This window comes from Heterodontus francisci, chromosome 17, assembly GCF_036365525.1.
Source record: "Heterodontus francisci isolate sHetFra1 chromosome 17, sHetFra1.hap1, whole genome shotgun sequence".
NCBI classification, from domain to species: Eukaryota; Metazoa; Chordata; class Chondrichthyes; order Heterodontiformes; family Heterodontidae; genus Heterodontus; species Heterodontus francisci.
Genome location: NC_090387.1, coordinates 16,895,973 through 16,916,747, shown reverse-complemented (window position 1 = coordinate 16,916,747; position 20,775 = coordinate 16,895,973). Strand labels below are relative to the sequence as shown.

The 20,775-nt window shown below is 41.1% G+C and overlaps 1 protein-coding gene across 3 annotated transcripts in view; it reads left to right on the top strand.

Annotated features, from left to right (window-relative positions):
* The window catches only part of wwox (WW domain containing oxidoreductase), a 1,122,031-nt gene that overhangs the window by 431,240 nt on the left and 670,016 nt on the right, over nt 1-20,775 (top strand). For all 3 annotated transcript variants that reach the window (XM_068049087.1, XM_068049088.1, XM_068049089.1), the window contains exon 7: nt 3,234-3,419. In XM_068049087.1, the coding sequence (XP_067905188.1) occupies nt 3,234-3,419 (186 nt within the window). The remainder of the gene's footprint in view (nt 1-3,233; nt 3,420-20,775) is intronic.

Genomic DNA, 20,775 nt, shown 5'->3' with positions numbered 1-20,775 from the left:
TGATTTATGTAAAGGGATGCCTAAATCCAAAATGGATGACCTCACACTTATCCACATTGAGCCCCATCTGTCATGTTTACACAACTTACTGTGCTTCCTAACTTGGGGTCACCTGCAAATTTGGATATACAGCACCCTCTTCCTCCATCCAGATAATGAATGTAGATGTTGAAAAGCTGGGGCTCCTGGGGAACGCACTTTGTCATATCTCGTCAATCAGAAAAAGTTTATTTTATCCCTACTCTGATACTTGTCCAAGTGCTCAGCCATTCTATATGCAATTTTAACCCTGCTTGCCTGGCTCTTGGGCTAATGATGAAGCTATAAATAACCCTGTAAAATCTAGAATCAGCTGCAAAGGAAAGTGTCACAGCTGTTTTAAAAATTGCCTGTTTTTCCCTCACTCTGTCCATTGCAGCAAAAAAGTATGTGGACCTTGTGATTTCTGCTCCAACAACTTTTAAGCATACATTTCCACTGCAGGATCAAATGTGGAACAAACACATTCTGAAAATTGACCCATGAGGTTGTAAAGGTTTTGAAAATTGGTCTGCAAAATTGCCACTTGTGTAAAATGGGCTCAGAAGAGGTTTTCTGAAATCTTGCTTAACAGATGAGTGAAAACAGCAAAAGGAGGAATATTGAGGCAAGCATGGCAGTCAAGTATGTGTGTGTGGAGGTCAAAGAATCCATTTAATGATTACCTTGGAAACCAAAGGAATTTGCATCCAAGTTCCACTAAGATAATTTTGGGTTGAATTTTGTGAGACTTAGCAAAACAATGTGACAATGCAAATGTCAGTTATGATCTAGAAAGATTGGAAGTGCACACATGGCAAATTGAAATGGTTTAACATTATTCACTTTCATGATTTTGCAAGTAGATTACAAAGTAATGATGAAGTTTAGCCAGCTTCTTTTATGTAACTGCTGGAATGAGAAGAGCTGACCATTTTCATTGCTCCTTTGTAATCACTGGAGTAAATCTGTTTATTATTTGCTGCAGTTGGACTGACAATGGCACACTTCTGCAGAATTTGAATTGTTCAGCATAATATTAATAACAATAAAAATCTGAACTTGAAGTCCTACATTTATGCCTGCAAATTAAATGCTTCATTTTGTTCTCATTGTAAAATTACCATTATGGAAAATGTAGTACTATTCTTATCAAATGTTCATAAATTTTTAAAGGACCCTTGGGTTGTTAGGATTTCTCAGAGATCCACATTTTGCTATTTCTTGTAGCTACTTTAGCACATTACAATAAAACAATAATTTTATCTTAAGTGAATAAATTCAGATAAAATACTTTTTTTTTGCTATGTTGTGCTTGGATTAGTTTATAAAAATGGTGAGGATGGTAAATTTATGTCACAACTGGGGATTTACAAAGTGGAATAGTGGAATAAATTTGTTCCATGAATTCTGAATAACAGTTGCATTCATAATGACGAGATCTATATTCTGAGTTGCTTCTTGTCTCCTACCCTGCCCCTTTCACACATCCCAGTTATTTACTCACAAACCTTGAGCTGCACGACGCAACTGGGGTGTGGGAGCTGCTGAAGAATTGACCGTTGATTTCACTTATTGTATTCTCCACGATGCATGAAACAAACCCACCAATTGCCATAGACTGATTCCTCTTTGTGATCTTGAAATGAACGCCTATGCCCTCTACAGGAGAAATTCAATGCTACTGATCGCTGCAATACATTTTAAATATATTTTTAAAGTACTGCAAGCATGGACTTGTAAGTATTTGAAATTTTTGGAATAGTTGCACTAATTGTTTTATTTATCTCTGCAGCTTTAAAAATTGAGGAAAGAAAGCGAAATGCTAGGCTACTTCTAAACATCAAAAATGACACAATTCATCCAAAATACCACTTAAATATCGAAAGGATTGTTTGGAATGACACTAAAGTTTTCTCAGAGTAAACTACCATCACTACACCCTCTGAAGAAATAGAAGAAATCTAAATTGTACGGACTTGTACACAGTTTAACAATATGTTAGTTGTGCTTTTTTCCCGTCATCATCGTGTGCATGCAGTGACATCTTGATTGATAGCTTCAATTATGACCTGCTGAGAAGTAAAGTGATCACTTGAAATAAAATTCAGTATAATTTACCTGTTCATATTGCAAATAGTCACAATGTTTATGGCATTTTTGGAAAGATATAGTTTAAAAAAATCTTTATCTTGTAAACTTTACAGTTTTCTTTTAAGAGGATAGGGTTTCTTTTCAGAATGAGTGTTGTGAAGTTTAAAATGTCTTGAATTCTGAGAGCTTCACAGAATTGCATAGAAATCTCAACACAGCAGCAGGCCACTCAGCCCAAAGTCTGTGTTGTTGCATACCCTCCACATGAGCAGTAGCCCTAATCCCATGTGCTTGCTCTATTCCCATGTCCCTATAAATTGGCTCGGATTTTGCAGTCAGTGGCGAAGTGACAGCACTCGACGCTAACCTTGAAGAAATTGCCCACAAAAATCACGTGATCTCTGGTATGAATTTCACCTTTCCTGATGTTACTTTCATTCTGGCGTCCAGCAACAGTGATGTCATCAAGCAGGCTAAGCAGCCAGTCACATTGCAGAATTCTCACAGAAACAGTAAACCAGGAAGCAACAAGCAAGATTTACCATTGTTTATAATTTTACAAAAAGCGAAATAAAGATTGGGACATAAAGTAGAGACTGAAATATTATAAACAAACTTTTAGAATGTATCTTTTAGTACTTTAAAAATCAATGGGATTATCACGGAATAGAGGAATTTGAAACTCGCAAATATAAAATTACTTGTTCAGACCCAGAGAGGTTGTTCAGTAATAATTATGACAGTGCACCATTAAAACAAGGTGCAACTTTTTCACAGTGAGAATAAACTGTAAAAAGCGGAAGTTTGTGTCAACTCAGTGATTTCTAATTGATTACTATCTGCGAGGACTTCAACAGCGCACTGTGGAGAGGAGTGGGGAATCACTGACAGTACCTTCTGGATTTCTGTGTTTAACCGTGCATATGCAGACGCCAGAATTTGCTGTCAGCTTCACAGAGAAATGACAGAAAATGCAAACAGTTTCACCATTATTAAAACAGCAACATTCAGGCTGACTCTGCTTCAGACTACAGCCTCACAACGCCATCATTAATTTTTTTAAATTGCTCCTGCTCGCTGTTCTAAAGATTTAGAATACTTACATTTTGTTCTTTCTGCAGACCTCTTCACGTATTGATTTGCAATGCTGGTGTGTTTGGTTCTCCATGGCAGTTGACGGTGGATGGCCTAGAGACCACTTTTCAAGTTAACCACCTGGGCCATTTCTACCTGGTACAGCTGCTTCAAGATGTTCTACGCCGTTCAGTACCTTCAAGAGTAATTATTGTATCATCTGAATCACACAGGTTAGTGGTCACCAGTTCATGTTTTACAGCACTACACCAATTTTTTTCAGATTTGTTTGTTTTTTAAAAAAAAAAGAGTTTACATTTCTATAGCACTTTTCACTAACACCGGCTGTCTCAAAGAACTTTACAGCCAGTGAAGTACTTTTGAAGTGTAGTCGCCGTTGTAACTTACGAAACGCGACAGCTAATTTGCACACAACAAGCTCCCACAAATAACACTATGATAATGACCAGATACTCTGTTTCTGTGATGCTGATTGAGGGATAAATATTGGCCAGAACAAATTTGCAAGGAAATTACAGAGAGATGCAAGAATTATAGAGTAGTTATAATGGGGGACTTTAATTATCCAAAGATAGACTGGGATAGTAGTAGTGTAAAGGGCAGAGAGAGGCAGGAGTTCCTGGAGTTTGTTCGGGAAAATTTTCTACAGCAGTATGTTTCCAGTCCAATGAGAGAGGAGGTACTCCTGGACCTGGTTCTTGGGAATGAGGTGGGCCAAGTGGATCAAATATCAGTAGGAGAACATTTAGTGGACAGTGATCATTGTATCATAAGGTTTAGGTTGGTTATGGAAAGGACAAAGAACAATCTAGAGTAAGAATAATTAACTGGGGGAAAGCCATCTTCAATGGGGTCAAATGGACCTGGGCTGAATAAATTGCAATTAAGGGTTGAAAGGAAAAACAGTAGCTGAACAATGGCTACCTTCAAAGAAGAGATAGTTCGGGCACAGTCAAGTTATAGTCCCTCGAAGGGGAAAGGTAGGGCAAATAAATCCAGAGCTTCCTGGATGACAAACGAGATAGAGATGAAGATAAATAAGAAAAATGTGCTTATGACAGATTAGAGGTAGATAATAGAATGGAGAACCAGACTGAATATAGATGGTTCAGAGGGGAAGTGAAAAGGCAAATAAGAGAAGCAGAGAGAGAGTATGAAAAGAGATTGGCAGCTAACATAAAAAGGAATCCCAAAGTCTTCTATAGGCATATAAATAGTAAAAAGGTGGTAAAAGGTGGAATAGGGCCGATTAGGGACCAAAAGTGGGATTTACACACGGAGGCAGGGGGAATAGCTGAATATTAGATGAATACTTTGTATCTGCCTTTACCAAGGAAGATGATGCTACCCAGGCCACAGTGAAAGAGAAGGTAACTAATACACGAGAGGGTTTAAAATTGATGTGGAGGTGGTGTTAAATAGGCTGTCTATGTTTAAAGTTGATAAAGCACCATGGCCAGATGAGATAGATCCAAGGATATTGAAGGAAGTGAGAGTGGAAATTGCGGAGGCACTGGCCATAATTTTCCAGTATTCCTTAGACTCAGAGGTGGTGTTAGAGGACTGGAGAATTGCAAATGTTACACCCTTGTTCAAAAAAGGGTGTAAAGATAAGCCCAGCAAGTACAAGCCAGTCAGTTTAACTTTGCAGGTGGGGAAATTTATAGAAACAATAATTCGGGACCAAATTACTCGTAACATGGACAAGTGTGGGTTAATTAATGAAAGCCAGCATGGATTCATTAAGGGAAAATTAGGTTTAACTAATTTGCTGGAGCTTTTTGAAAAGGTAACAGAGAGGGTTGATGTGGGCAATGCTGTTGATCTGGTGTACATAGGCTTACAAAAGGCATTTGATAAAGTGCCGTACAACAGACTTGTGAGCAAACTTGTAGCTCATGGAATAAAAGGGTAGGTAGCAACATGGATACGAAATTGGCTGAGTGACAGGAAACAGAGAGTATTGGTTAATGGATGTTCTTCGAGCTGGAGGAAAGTTTGTAGTGGAGTGCCCCAGGGTTGAGTATTGAGACCCTTGCTCTTCCTGATATATATTAATGAGCTAGACCTTGGTGTACAGGGCACAATTTCAAAATTTGCAGATGATACGAAACTTGGAAGCATTGTGAACTGTGAGGAGGATCGTGTAGAACTTCAAAAGGACAGACAAGTTGGTGGAATGGGTGGACAAGTGGCAGATGAAGTTCAATGCGGAGAAATGTGGTTCATTTTGGTAGGAAGAACATGGAGAGACAATATAACATAACGGGTACAACTCTAAAGGGGCTGCAGGAGCAGAGGAACCTGGGTGTATATGTGAATAAGTCATTGAAGGTGGCAGGAGAGGTTGAGAGTGCAGTTAATAAAGAATACACTATCCTGGGCTTTATTAATAGGGGCATAGAGTATAAGAGCAAGGAGGTTATGTTAAACCTGTATAAGACACTAGTTTGGTCTCATCTGGAATATTGCGTCCAGTTCTGGGCGCCGCTCTTTAGGAAAGATGTGACAGCATTGGAGAGAACACAGAAAAGATTCACAAGAAAAGTTCCAGGGCTGAGGAACTTCAGGTATGAAGACAGATTGGAGAAGTTGGGACTGTTTTCCTTGGGAGACCAGAAGGCTGAGATGGGATTTGATGGAGGTATTCAAAATCATGAGGGGTGTGGACAGATTGGATAGGGAACAACTGTTGCCACTCATGCAAGGATCGAGAATGAGAGGGCACAGATTTAAAGTGATTGGCAAAAGAAGCAAAAGCGCATGAGGAAAAGCTTTGTCAAGTGGTTAGGATCTGGAATGCACTGTCTGAGAGTGTGATGGAGGCAGTTTCAATTGAGACATTCAAGAGAAAATTAGAATGTTCTCTGAAAAGAAAGAATGTGCAGGGTTGCGAGGAGAAGGTGGGGAATGGCATTCGGTGAAATGCTCATTCGGAGAGCTGGTGTGGACACGATGGGCCAAATGGCCGCCTCCTGCACTGTAACTATTCTGAGATTCTGTGGATAACTCCTCTGCCCTGCTTTGAAATAGTGCCATGGGATCTTTTACATCTACCTGAACAGGTAGATGGGGCTATGGTTTAATCTCATTCGAAAGATGGCACCTCTGACAGTGCAGCACTCCTTCAGTGCTGCACTGTCGTGTCACCCTAGATTTTTGTGCTCAAGCCTTGGAGTGCGAATTGAACCCGGAACCTTGTGACTCAGAGTTGAGAGTGCTACTAACTGAACCACAGCTGACACAATTTTGCTTCACTTCCCAGCAATTTTGAAATTATTTAAGCTTGCCTTTATAAGTGAACTGAGGTGAATGGCTTCTTAGTTTGTTTCTGGTTTAGAATGCCAAATAGTACTAGCACTGCTGAAACCAGTTTGTACTTCCTGGTTTTCAAATTGGGCTGATTGTTAATATTGCATCATTATGTATGTATGATGATACAACACTTGGAGCCAATGTGCACACAACAATTTGTAACATTTATCAGCCAAGAAAAATATTTAGTTCATTACCCTTAAGAGGGACATCCAATATTTCTCAAATTCATTTGGTGCATAGCTACAAGCAACCCTTTGCTTCATTGTGGGCTTCTGAACCGAAATTGCGGGAAACTATGGGCTGGGTTTTGTGCTGGAAGCGGTGCTCCCGGCGCTGGGCCGAAAAGGCAGGAGGAACCCTGCCTCTGCCCATTTGTGCCCCCCACCCCAAGTGATCGTTGGGTCTTTTTGAGTCAAAGTTTTAGGAGGCGGGATTGCCGTCCCTTTAAAGACTTTAATAGGCCATTTAATAGTAGTTGGCATATCCCGGCCCCAGGAGGATCGCTGGGTGATGGGGAGGTGACAGCCCGCTGCTCCCCCCACCACCTTTTGCAATTCCCCATGCCCCCCACCCCCACAACCTCCGGGGGCCCGCAGAATCCCGGCCCATGTTTGCACATTGGTCTGGGATCTGTAGTTCACATGTGAAACTCCAAGCCTCTCTGGGTTTCTCTTTATCAGCTCCAGTGTTATCTACTCTGACAGCACTAGCAACAGTATGTGTTTACACACCAACTGCAGTGTCTTAGCAAACTGTTAGAAACCATCTTCTTGTAAAGCTGAAATTGATGTGTAAGTGCACCCTAAATATTTTGTAACATTTATTTGTAATATTAAACTGGATCTCTCTTTGTTGTGCCATAAAGGTTTATTGTAAACTGGAAACTCATACTCAGTATTATACCTGAATGTGTGTTATACCCAAAGAGAAAGTTTTGTCAAAATTACCTGCTTCACATTCTAATTGTAAAATTCTATTGCTTTGCTAATTGATCACCTATTTATGTGTTACAAAAGAAACTTTTGATTTTGAAACAAAATGTGCATCATGAATAACATTGAAAGAACTTGCTTGGTTAAGTTGCTGAGTCTGTTGATAGTCTGTTACGTTAAGTGCTTTCAATTGCTGGTCTTAGTATCCTCTCGGTCTGTTTCCCCAATATTGTTCTGTTATAAAAATAATCAAGAATGTGCACAAAAAAAATCATTTGTCTCACTTTTTCTTCATTTTTTTAAAGGATAAAGCTCTTGTAGATTTTTAATTGCTTTATAGAAGAATGTCAAACTTCAAACTTTCCAATTTCACATGAATTTCAATTTTATTGAAAGGATTAGGGTGCATTATGTGCCAACGGATTTAGCCTGCATCTTCTAATTTTCATTATTAAATTTGTTAGTTAAACCCTGCTGTGCCATGCATCTCTGAGACTAGGCCAGCAGCATCTTTAGCTAGGAAACCACTTTCTCCTTCAACCTTTTAATCCCAAGACACCACCTAGCTGGTGGTTCAGAAATAATGATTGGTTACTGTGTACCACGTACTCACTGAGTTTTAAACCTTATGATCCTTCTTCAGTCACAACTAAGAAGTTCTCTCTGCTACATTAGGCAGCCTGATAATGGGTGACCTACTATTTCTACCCATCAATCCTAGTATCCCTGGGTCACAGCACACTTGACTGTACACTATACCCACATCTCTAGGTAGACATTATAATTGCCAGCCAATCTTCCAGTGCATTCTCTCCAGCTATGTGTACTTATTGATCTTGCTTCTAGTTGGCTAGATCAGTTCGTTCTTCTTTACTTCTGTGCACTCCATCATGATGACCCCTTCAGTTTCTTTCGACCACTAAGTTTGTGCCTGACCTCTGAGTTGTGGTAACTGTATCCTCACGGGGAAAAAAATCCTTTCAATCCACTCTTATCCTCCAGTATTGTGTTATTGATAAAATATCTTTATGGCACTGATGTAAGTAGAATTTGTTAAGAAGAGATACTTCAGAGTTGCCAGCCGTTAGCTAGTCCAAAACTGGACAGGGCAGGAGCTTAGGCGGAGAGTTAATTCACGTTTATTTTGTACACTTTGTCTGTGAAATTTGGCTCGTAGGACCCATTTTTTCAGTGCTCTGAGTGCCCTTTGGCCTCTAAAATGGTGTCTGTGGCACTCGCGCAGGCTTCTGCTGTGTGCTGCGCCAGAGGCCATTTTGATGAGGCCGTTGGTATGCACACAGGGAGTCTACGCCGGAAGTAGACAGATCGTGATATCGCTGCCATTTTGGAGCTCAACTCTTTAGCTAATGCCTGCTCTTAATCTTGCACAGCTGAAGGAGTTCAGCAGCAGGATGCCACCCCCTCCCCCACCCCACCCCCCCGCCACCAACTACTCCCCCCACAACTGTGCTATTTAAAGGGATCATCAACTACCTTCTGTCTAGCTGTTTGATTTCTGCTGGTGTTGCTCTAATTGTAGAAGTGTTTGGTGGTTCCTAGAGTTTTTTTTTTAACGTTGCCAAAGTCTACAGGTAGTAGTGTGGCAGGTGCTGAAGGCATTTGTGCTGACCTCAATGATTCTGCACAAACCACTTGCTCCCAGACATGGGTGCAGTAGTATGCATTCTCCTTGGACCAGAGCTTGCTAGGGAGAGAGAGCACAGGTGACACAGAGCAAGACGAGCTGCTGGAAGAAGTGGAGAAGGGATCTCAGCAGGGGTCACATCTGCCCAGGTTGTTCAGAAAGCAGTTCTCCTACCTGAACCTCAGTAAGGAGTGGTATACCACATGTCTTTGCTTCACTAAGGATGGCCTTATTGAAATTTTCCACCTTTTGCAGCCACAACTGTAACTTCAGAGCAGAGTGAGGATGGCACTGCCCATGACTGTAAAGATGATCATGGCCATAGACATCTATGCATCTGGCTCCTTCCAGGATGGAGCAGGTGAATTTACAATATCTCTTACAATTTACAATGTTTACTGTTCACTCTTGCATTAGACAGCTCACTGAAGCTCTGCATTCCAAGAGAGCTGAATGCATTACATTTTCTCCAACTAGAGAGAAGTAGACAGAATGAGCACACGGCTTCATGGTGATTGTCGGCATCTGCATGATGCAGGGTGCCATTGACGACACAGAAGTCAATTTGTGTGTCCTCATGTCAACTCTTGAGATGTACCACAACCAAACTGGTGTGTGACCATATGCAGCATAACATGCAGATCACTGTCCAGCATCCTGGCAGCAGTAATGGTACCTTCATTCTGCAGCAGTCCACTGTACGATCTGTATTTGAGCCACCATGTCAAACCAAAGGGTGGCTACTGGGCGTCAAGGGCTGTCCTTGGATGAAATAGCTCATGACTCTGGTGTGCAACCCATGCACACCTGCAGAGCTTGCACATAGTGAAAGACATGCTAACACACAAAATGTGATGGAGCATACCATTAGGGTACTTAAACAATGCTTCTGCTGCCTGGACTGCTCTGGAGGAGCCCTGAAGTACTCAGAAGAGCACATTAAGATTCGTTGTGGTTTTGCTATATGGCGATCAGCGGAGGAGGAAACCAACAAGATCTCTTTCTGACCGGGCTGTCCATGATTGACTTATCCAACTGTAATACCAGTAAACTCAGCCCCAATTCCCTAGTCACCAACAATCCCACACCTTACCTTCGCTCTGTTACTGACCAACATAGCATTCGCTTGGCCATAATGCTATAATAAAAGGCATCACAAAATAAATATTTCAAGCCAAATTTATAAACCAACTTTATAAATCAAACCATTCCATGTTGTATACAAATATCAACTAACCAACCTTATAAGAAAATAAGAAATAGAAGCAGGAGTAGTCCATACGGCCCCTCAAACCTGCACCACCATTCAATATGATCATGGCTGATCTGCCTCAGTTTCACTTTCCTGCCTGCTCCCCATATCCCTTGATTTCCTGAGAGATCAAAAATCTGTTTATCTCAGCCTTGAATATACTCAATGGTGGAGCATCCACAGCCCTCTGGGGCACAGAATTGCAAAGATTCACAACCCTCCGAGTGAAGAAATTTCATCTCATCATAGTCCTAAATAATTGATCCCTTATCCTGAGGTTGTGCCCCTGTTCCAGATTCCCCAGCCAGGGGAAACAACCTCTTCGTGTCTACCCTGTCAAACCCCTTCAAAATCTTGTATGTTTAAATGAGATCATTCTTTTAAGCTCCAGAGAGTATAGGCCCAATTTACTCAGCCTCTTATCATAGGACAGCCCTCTCATCCAGGAACCAATCTAGTGAAGCTTCGCTGTACCGCCTCCAAGTATATCCTTCCTTAAATATGGAGACCAAAATTGTGCACAGTTCTCCAGGTATGGCCTCACCAAAGCTCTGTTCAACTGTAGCAAGACTTCCTTATTCTTGTACTCCAGTCCTTTTGCAATAAAGGCCAACATGCCATTTACCTTCCTAATTGCTTGCTGTACCTGCAGGCTAACTTTCTCTAACTTCTCTTGTACAAATACACTCAAGTCTCTGAACAGCAACATTTAAAATCTTCACAACTTTGAAAAAATATTCTGCTGTTCTATTATTACCAAAGTGAATAATCTCACACTTCCACATATTATACTCCATCTGCTTCCTTGTTGCCCATTCACTAAACTTGTCTAAAACTCTTTGCAGCCTCTTTATGTCCTCCTTACAGCTTATATTCCCACCTAGCTCTGTATCATCAGCAAACTTGGATAAATTAATCTCTGTCTCTTTGTCTAAGTCATTAATATAGATTGTAAATAGCTGAGGCCCCAGCACTGGCCGTTGTGGCACTCCACTCGTTATTGCCTGTCAGCTTGAAAATGCTCTGGTTAATCTTTCTGTCTGCTATCTAGCTATTAACCAAATTTCCATCCATGCTAAAACATGACACCCAACTCCATGAGCCCTTATCTTGCACATTAACCTTATGTGTGGCGCCTTATCAAATGCCTTTTGGAAGTCCAAGTATATTACACCTATTGGCTCCCATTTGTCTGTGCTACTAGTTACATCCTCAAGAAACTTTATACAAGTTGTCAAGCTCTCTTTCCCTTTTGTAAAATCACATTGACTCTGTCTGATCATGCTATGATTTTTTAAGTGCATCGTTAAGACTTCCTTAATAATAGATTCCACATTTTCCCAACGATTGATATTAGGCGAACTGGCCTGTAGTTCTGTTTTTTCTCTCCCTCCTTTCTTGAAAAGCAGTGTTACAGTTGTTAACTTCCAATCCGTTGGACTGTTCTTTAGAATCTAGGGAATTTTGGAAAATCGTAACCAGTGCATTCATTATCTCTGCAGCTACCTCTTTTCGTACCCTAGGATGTAGGCTGTCAGGTCCTGGGGCTTTGCTGGCTTCTAGTCCCTTAAGCCTCTCTGATGCTTTTTTTGTCTGCTGATATTAATTACTTTAAATTCATCACTCTTATTAGCCCCTTAGTTATCCTCTATTTCTGGTATGTACTTTGTGTCTTCTACTGTGAAGAGAAACACAAAATATTTGTTTAATGTCTCTGCCACTTCCTTATTCCCTGTGATAATTTCTCCTGTTTCTGCCTCTAAGGGATGGATACTTACTTTAGCATTTCATATATTTGTGAAAGCTCTTACAATCTGTTTTTCATTGCTGGCACGTTTACTCTCACTCGATTTTTAATCTTTTATTTAATCTTTTTTGGTTGCCCTTTGCTGGTTCCTAAAACTTTCCCAATCCTCAGGCTTACTACAATTCTTTGCAACATTATAATTTTTTTATTCTTTCATGGGATTTGAACATCGCTGGCAAGGCCAGTATTTGTTGTCCATCCCTATTTGCCCTTGAGAAGGTGGTGGTGAGCTGCCTTCTTGAATCACTGTAGTCCATGTGGTGTAGGTACATTTACAGTGCTGTTAGGCAGGGAGTTTCAGGTTTTTAACCAAGCGATAGTGAAGGAACGGCGATGTATTTCCAAGTCAGGATGGTGCATGGCTTAGAGGGGAGCTTACAGGTGAGGGTGTTCCCATGCACCTGCTGCCCTTGACCTTCTAGGTGGTAGAGGTCGCAGGTTTGGAAGGTGCTGTGAAAGGAGGCTTGGTGAGTTGCTGCAGTGCATTTTGTAGTGGTGGAGGGAGTGAATGTTTAAGGTGGTAGATGGGTGCCGATCAAGCAGACTGCTTTGTCCTGGATGGTGTTGAACTTCTTGAGTGTTGTTGGAGCTGTGCTCATCCAGGCAAGTGGAGAGTATTTCATCACATTTCTGACTTGTGCCTTATAAATGGTGGACAGACTTTGGGGAGTGAGGAGATAAGTTACTTCACTGCAGAGTTCCCAGCCTCTGATCTGGTGTTGTAGCCAAAGTATTTATATGGCTGGTCCAGTTAAGATTCTGCAAGATTTTGATTCTGTCCTTAACTTCCCTTGTAAGCTACAGATGGATCTTTCTCAAGTTTGTTTTTGATGGAACTTATTTTTGTTGAACTTTCTGAATCGTTTCTTTAAATGTTTCCCACTGTTTATTTACCTCCATACCTTTTAGTCTATTTACCAAATCAACCTTAGCCAGCTCTCCTCTCATGCCAATGTAATTGGCTTCATTTAAGTTTAAGATTCGTGTTTTGGACCCAAGTTTGTCATTCTCAAACGTAATATGGCATTCAGTCATAATAGGATCATTTTTTCCGAGAGTATCTTTTACAATGAGATTACTAATTAACCCTGCTGGCTTACACAATACTAGATCTAAAATAGTTTGTCCCTTGTTGTTTCCACCCTTGTGTATCCCCTTCGTGCCTGTCTTCCGTGTGCCTTTGCTTGTCCTACTGCTCCTACGAGAGTGTCTGAAGCATATCTGGAGGAAAGCTTCTGACATTCAGTTGGGGAGACTGCAGTTGGGTTTGCAGGGCAAACTTGAGCAGCTCTGGCTCCAGAAGGCTCAGCATTGGACTGTACCATCCGAGCACCACCAGCAGGCAACAGCAAGGGCAGGAAGTGGGAGAAATAATGCTGTCATCCTGAAAGAGGACACTAGGTTTGTGCTCCACAGTGTTGCTGCTGCTCCCCCAGGGCAGTTTCTTAGCAATTCTGGTAACCTGTTGGACAACAGATTGCTGGACTGCTGTGACAGCCTTTGAACACTGGCATCCATAGCCATGGTGGCAGCAGTCTGAGCTTCCGTGGAAGCAAGCTGACCTTTCATGACTTCAGTCTCAGCTTCCACTGCAATACTCAGACATTGAGTGGCTTCTGTTTGTACTGCAATGGGAGATCAGACATCAGCCATCAGATGCTGCATCAGGGTTGCGTCTGCAAGTGTGCCAATGGAGTTGGCCACCACTCTCATGCTGGAATGAACAGGGTTGCAGATGTGTAGCCATTCAACAGTGTGCTTTGCATTGGCTGCACACAATGATCATTTAAATTAGCATGCAAGTCGAGATTTACGTGCTGCCTGCATTGGAAGCAATGGGCATGAGAGAATCCTGCATTGCAATCTCCACACCTATTCTGTGGTTCTGTTTTTGGTCCTGTCCAAGTTCACCACCTTTCTCTCTTGAAACCTTCCAGTGAATATGAAGGTTTAAGGAAAATTGGAAAACAGTGCACAATATTGCACTTTGTTACACCAACCTGCCTTGTTGAATGATAATTTTCTTTAATTCACTGACTGGAGATCTGAATTCAAAGAAATCATAGAAAGCTTAAGGCACAGAAAGAGGCCACTTGGAAGAATTATCCAGATATTCTAATCCCACCTTACAGCATTTGATCCGTAGCCCTGCAGATTACGGCACTTGAGGTGCATATCCAGACTCCTTTTGAATGAGTTGAGGGTTTCTGCCTCTACGACCCTTTCAGGCAGTGAGTTCCAGACCCCCACCACCTTCTGGGTGAAAACGCTTTTCCTCATCTCCCCTCTGTTTTTTCTACCAATCACTTTAAATCTATGCCTCCTCATCACTGACCTCTCTGCTGAGGTAAATAGGCCCTTCACATCCACTCTATCCAGGTCCCTCAAAATTTTGTACATTTCAATAAGATCTCCCTTCAGCCTCCTCTGTTCCAAGACAACAACCCCAGCCTATCCAATCTTTCCTCATAGCTGCATTTTTCCAATCCTGGCAACATCCTTGTAAATTTTCTTTGTAGCCTCTCTACTACAATTACATCCTTTCTGCAATGAGGTGACCAGAACTGCACACAGTTCTCAAGTTGTGGCCTAACCAATGAGCTCTTTTATATTCTATAGCTCACCTAATAAAGGAAAGGATTCCATATGCCTTCTTAACCACCTTATCAACCCGTCCTGCTATCTTCAGGGATCTGTGGACATTCACCCCAAGGTCCCTCACCTCCTCTACACTTCTCAGTATTTTCCCATTAATTGTGTATTCCTTTGCCTTGTTTAACCTCCCCAAATGCATCACCTCACACTTCTCCGGGTTAAATTCCATTTGCCACTTTTCTGCCCATCTGACCAGACTATCAATATCTTCCTGCAGCCTACAGCTATCCTCCTCGCTATCTACCACATCTTTGTGTCGTCTGCAAACTTCTTGATCATGCCCCCTACATTTATGTCCAGATCATTAATATATACCTCAAAAAGAAGCAACCCAGTACTGAGGCCTGCGGAACGTCACTGGAAACAGCCCTCCAGTCACAAAAACACCCGTCAACAATTACCCTTTGTTTCCTGCCACTGAGTCAATTTTGTATCCACCTTTCTGCACTTCCCTGGATCTCATTGGATTTTACTTTTTTAACCAGTCTGCCATGTGGGACCTTGTCAAAAGCCTTGCTAAAATCCATGTAGACCACATCAACTGCACTATCCTCATCAATCTTCCTTGTTACTTCTTCAAAAGATTCGATCAAATTGGTCAAACAAGATCTCCCTTAACAAATCCATGCTGACTATCCTTGATTAACCTATGCCTTTCTAAGTGACAGTTAATCCTGTCTCTCAGAATTGATTCCAATAATTATCCCACTACTGAGGTTAGACTGACTGGCCTATAATTATTCGGTCTATCCTTCGCTCCCTTCTCCAATCTCCTGGCACCACACCTGTATCCAGTGAGGACTGGAAAATGATGGTCAGACCTTGTGCTATTTCCTTTCTTGCTTCTTTTAACAGCCTAGGGTACATTTCATCTGGCCCTGATGATTTATCAACTTTCAAGAATGCTAATCCCATTAATACTTCCTCTCTCCCTATGTTTATCATATACAATACTTCACACTCCTCCTTAACTGCAATATCTGTATCGTCTCCCTCCTTTTTGAAAACAGACGCAAAGTATTCATTAAGAATCATATCAACATCTTCCGCCCCGACATATAATACCTTTTTGGTCTTTTATGGGCCCTACTCTCTCCTTAGTTATCCTCTTACTCTTAATGTATTGATAAAACATCTTTGGGTTCACCTTGATTTTGCTTGCCAATATTCTTTCATGCCCTTGCTTTGCTTTCCTAATTTCCTTTTTGATTTCACCCCTCCACTTTCTATGCTCCTCTCGGCTTTCTGTAGTATAGAGTTCTCGGTGTCAGACATAAGCTTTCCTTTTCTGCCTTATCTTACCTTGTAGGCTCATTGACATCCATGGGGCTCTAGATTTGGCCGTCACACCCTTTTTCTTTGTGGGAACATGTTTACTCTGAACCCCTTGAATCTCTCCTTTGAATGCCTCCCACTGCTCTGACACTAATTTACCTTCAAATAGCTGTTTCCAGTCCACTTTCGCTAAATCACTCATCAGTTTAGTAAAATTGGCCTTGCCCCAATTGAGAACTCTAACTCCTGTTCTATGTTGTCCTTTTCCATAATTATGTTAAAACTGAATTATGATCACTCCCACCAAAATGTTCTCCCACTGCCACTCCTTCCACCTGCCCAACTTCATTTCCTAAAACTAAGTCTAAAACTGCGCCCTCTCTTGTCGGACTTGCTAGATATTGGCCAGATACGTTCTCCTGAATGCACCTCAAGAATTCTGCTCCCTCATTTCCTTTCACACGAAAACTATCCCAGTTAATATTAGGGTAGTTAAAATCCCCTACTATTACTGCCCCATTGTTCTTGTACTTCTCAGAGATTTGCCTACATATCTGCTCTTCTATCTCCCTCTGACTGTTTGGGGGGATCTATAGTACACTCCCAGCAGTGTGATTGCCCCTTTTTTGTTAGCTCAATCCATTGATGAACCTCCCAACATATGATATTTTTTGAAGTGATGTAAGAGAGAACAGATGAAGGATGGCTTTTCTGGCAGCTTAGGTTAGCTACCTAATTTGTAATACTGTATCCTACAATGCAAGGCCTGTGAGGCGAAGGCAAAATGGCTGCTCATCCCAGCAAGAACCAAAACCCAGGCAGTTTCAGGGAACTATCTATTCTTTTTAGCAAGAAGAGAAACACAGCTACCATGTTTGAATCACTGGGTGACTGTCATGTGGCAAGCCCCTCCCCATCTGTCGTATTAAGCTTATATTTTCTCTACAGCAGCAAGGAGAAGCTTCTGGACTCTGACATGTGCAGACCCAAGTCGGGGTCCCCGTCTCACACTCTCCCTCTCCATTCCAGCTTGAAAGCTTCAAATTCTGCTTGTTGACTGACCACCTTTGCATGCTCCAGCTACAATAAGAAACCCTGTTGGAGGAAATTATTCAAATTGCTGTCTCCAAGAGACCCACTGAACTAATCATCTACCTATTCAAACTAAAAGCATCCGAACCACTGAATTCAGCTCGAAGCCATCTGAATCACCAAACCCCACAGACTGTGTACCCCATTTTTCTATGGACTCTAACTCAACCAGTCTACCTTGCCCCACTCTTAACCTATTTGTGTGTGTATAAACCTCTAGTGTATGTGAGCAAAAGTTGGCGCGTAGTTTATTATTTGCATTAGTTCAGTTTAGGTACAATAAAGCTAACCTCTTTCTTTGTTAACTTAAGAAAACCTGTCCAGTGGTTCTTGTTATGATCACAGCAAGTAAGTAATCAAACACCTACTGAATTGGCCAGTATGTCCACTTTAAGAAAGAATTAAACCTGTTGTGGTCAAACAGGGAGAGGGAAGCACTTCGACCTCATCTCACTTGACCGTAACAACTTGTTAAATACCTCTACAGTCTACCCCTCTTATCTTGATGTTGCTTAATTTGAGTTATCTATTTATGCTCTTTGCTGTTTTATTTAAATTGCTTACTGTTAGTTATTTGACCGAAAGAGTTACTTGAATTAACAGGTAAAGTTGTATACATTCCTCCTGACACCTTGCTTTTTCTGCACAGGATTGTGCTTTTCTTAAAGATTGAACTTCCTGTTTTTTAATAGATTTCAGCTTATGCTCCAGTTTCTAATATATCAGACTTTCATTGCATCTCACAGAATGAAACATACACTACATGTAATGGAGTTGGTAACCATTATTCATCATGCTTCAGTTTTATAAAGTAATGACCAGACTGTAATTAGCTGCTATTTATTTCATACTGTAGTGAGTTTATTGCTGAACGTAATATCAATGACAGTATGGGGGGGTTTTCACTCTCGCCACTTAACTGGTAACCTAGCAGAGTGGATCAACTGCCCATTATCAAACCTTCCAGATCCCATTGAAATCAATGGTGTGAAAGAGAAAATTAACCCCATGTCTTTTCTCTTATTCACAGTAAAACAGAAAGCATTTAGGAGTTAAGCTGAAAGGAAGATACTGCTGATCAATTTAAAAATTAGGTCAGTTTGAGTGTTTTGATCTTCAAATTACATTGTGTCAATTATTTACTTCCAGAAAATTGTGAGAGAAACCTTCTGCGTAAATGTTATTGTGTTGCTACATTGTGGATAATCTTGGCAGTTCTTCAGTAGAGAATTTCCATTCTGTAGAAAGCAAATGGTTACAGTAGCAGCACAGCAGCTTCACTGATGGTAAGGAGAGAAGCACAAGGTTCTGAACAGTTAGCGAGTGAAGCGTGAATCAAACAGAACTGAGTCAGTTAACATCGTTAAGTACCTGAATGTTGTACTGCACTACTCCAATCCACTTCACCTCAACCCACCAGCTTTACCAATATTAGTCTAGTCTCTCCTTTTGTCATTTTGTTAGTTGGTGCTGTTGTTTTCATAGTGTCATCTCTAGAAAATGTAACTGTGACATGCTACAGGTTAACAAGATGTTGTCTAGATTGATCCGCTCCCAAATAACACTTACTTCCCTCTCTGGGCATTAATTTGCTTGAAGTTGTTAATGTAATGTACAGATAAGATGAATTTTGTTCTAAAGGCATCAACATCCTTAAATAAAGCATTCAAGTCTAAGATCTTTTCAATACCGCCTTTCATTTTACCCTATATTCTGTTTTAACCAAAAATACTTTTTTTTTAAAACTAGGAATGCCTGAAATTCCTAAAATTTTCAACATGAAGAAAATTGTGGCTTGCAAGAGTTGCTGCAGTTTGTTCATTGTTCTAGTGTTTTGACACCTAAACAGTATATTGGCCATGATATTAGTTTAAAGCTATGCTGGCAACATGAGGAGGTACTTTTGTTTTATGCCTGACAGATTCTAAGGGAACACATCAGAAAGTATCATTGCTACGACAAAATATTTTGTTTAGTTGAGTTTGGTTGTTTTTTGCTCCTTATTTTAGACATTGTCGATCACAAGAACATAGTGAATGTTTAAAAAAAAATACTGATTTCGTATGAAATAGAAAATAGAACCATAATGCACAATCATATACTACTGTGCATCTTACAAGACTGCTTTCTTTCATCATTGTCTTCTCACTCTCTCACTGCTGCTGAAACCATGCTTTGATCATCTTAAGCCTTGCCTCTTTCTTCATCATCCAGCTTGCCTTTACATTTTAAAAACTTCAAATCATTTCAAAGTCTACAGTTTGTGTTCTCTTGCACATCATGTCCTGCAGACCCATCACTCATGGACTTAGCAAGGTCCACATGCTTCTCCTGGCTCCAGAAACCTTTCTGGATAATTTCTTATGTGGCCTGCAGTTGTCTCTTTAAGTACATGTTTCATTCATATGTCCCTGAAAATTGCTATTAGGATCCTCACAACATTATACATCCCTGATTTGTAAAATCAAGAGGCTTACTGTCTGAGGTCTATTTTAAAGAGTCCTAATTTTAGGAAAGAGTATTTCGACATCCTACACATTTAATTTTAGTTTTAGTTTAGAGATACAGCACTGAAACAGGCCCTTCGGCCCACCGAGTCTATGCCGACCATCAACCACCCATTTATACTAATCCTACACTAATCCCATATTCCTACCACATCCCCACCTGTCCCTATATTTCCCTACCACCTACCTATACTAGGGGAAATTTATAATGGCCAATTTACCTACCAAGGCTAGCATTGCATAGATAGGCTGCAGAGCTGGGCTGAGAGATGGCAAATGGAGTTTAATGCGGAAAAGTGTGAGGTGATTCACTTTGGAAGGAGTAACAGGAATGCAGAGTACTGGGCTAATGGGAAGATTCTTGGTAGTGTAGATGAACAGAGAGATCTTGGTGTCCAGGTACATAAATCCCTGAAAGTTGCTACCCAGGTTAATAGGGCTGTTAAGAAGGCATATGGTGTGTTAGCTTTTATTAGTAGGGGGATCGAGTTTCGGAGCCACGAGGTCATGCTGCAGCTGTACAAAACTCTGGTGAGGCCGCACCTGGAGTATTGCGTGCAGTTCTGGTGACCGCATTATAGGAAGGATGTTGAAGCTTTGGAAAGGGTGCAGAGGAGATTTACTAGGATGTTGCCTGGTATGGAGGGAAGGTCTAACGAGGAAAGGCTGAGGGACTTGAGGTTGTTTTCGTTGGAGAGAAGGAGGAGGAGAGGTGACTTAATAGAGACATATAAGATAATCAGAGGGTTAGATAGGGTGGATAGTGAGAGTCTTTTTCCTCGGATGGTGATGGCAAACACGAGGGGACATAGCTTTAAGTTGAGGGGTGATAGATTTAGGACAGATGTCAGAGGTAGTTTCTTTACTCAGAGAGTAGTAGGGGCGTGGAACGCCCTGCCTGCAACAGTAGTAGACTTGCCAACTTTAAGGGCATTTAAGTGGTCATTGGATAGACATATGGATGAAAATGGAATAGTGTAGGTCAGATGGTTTCACAGGTCGGCGCAACATCGAGGGCCAAAGGGCCTGTACTGCACTGTAATGTTCTAATAAAATGTAACAATGCTTGTAACTCAGCATCACCT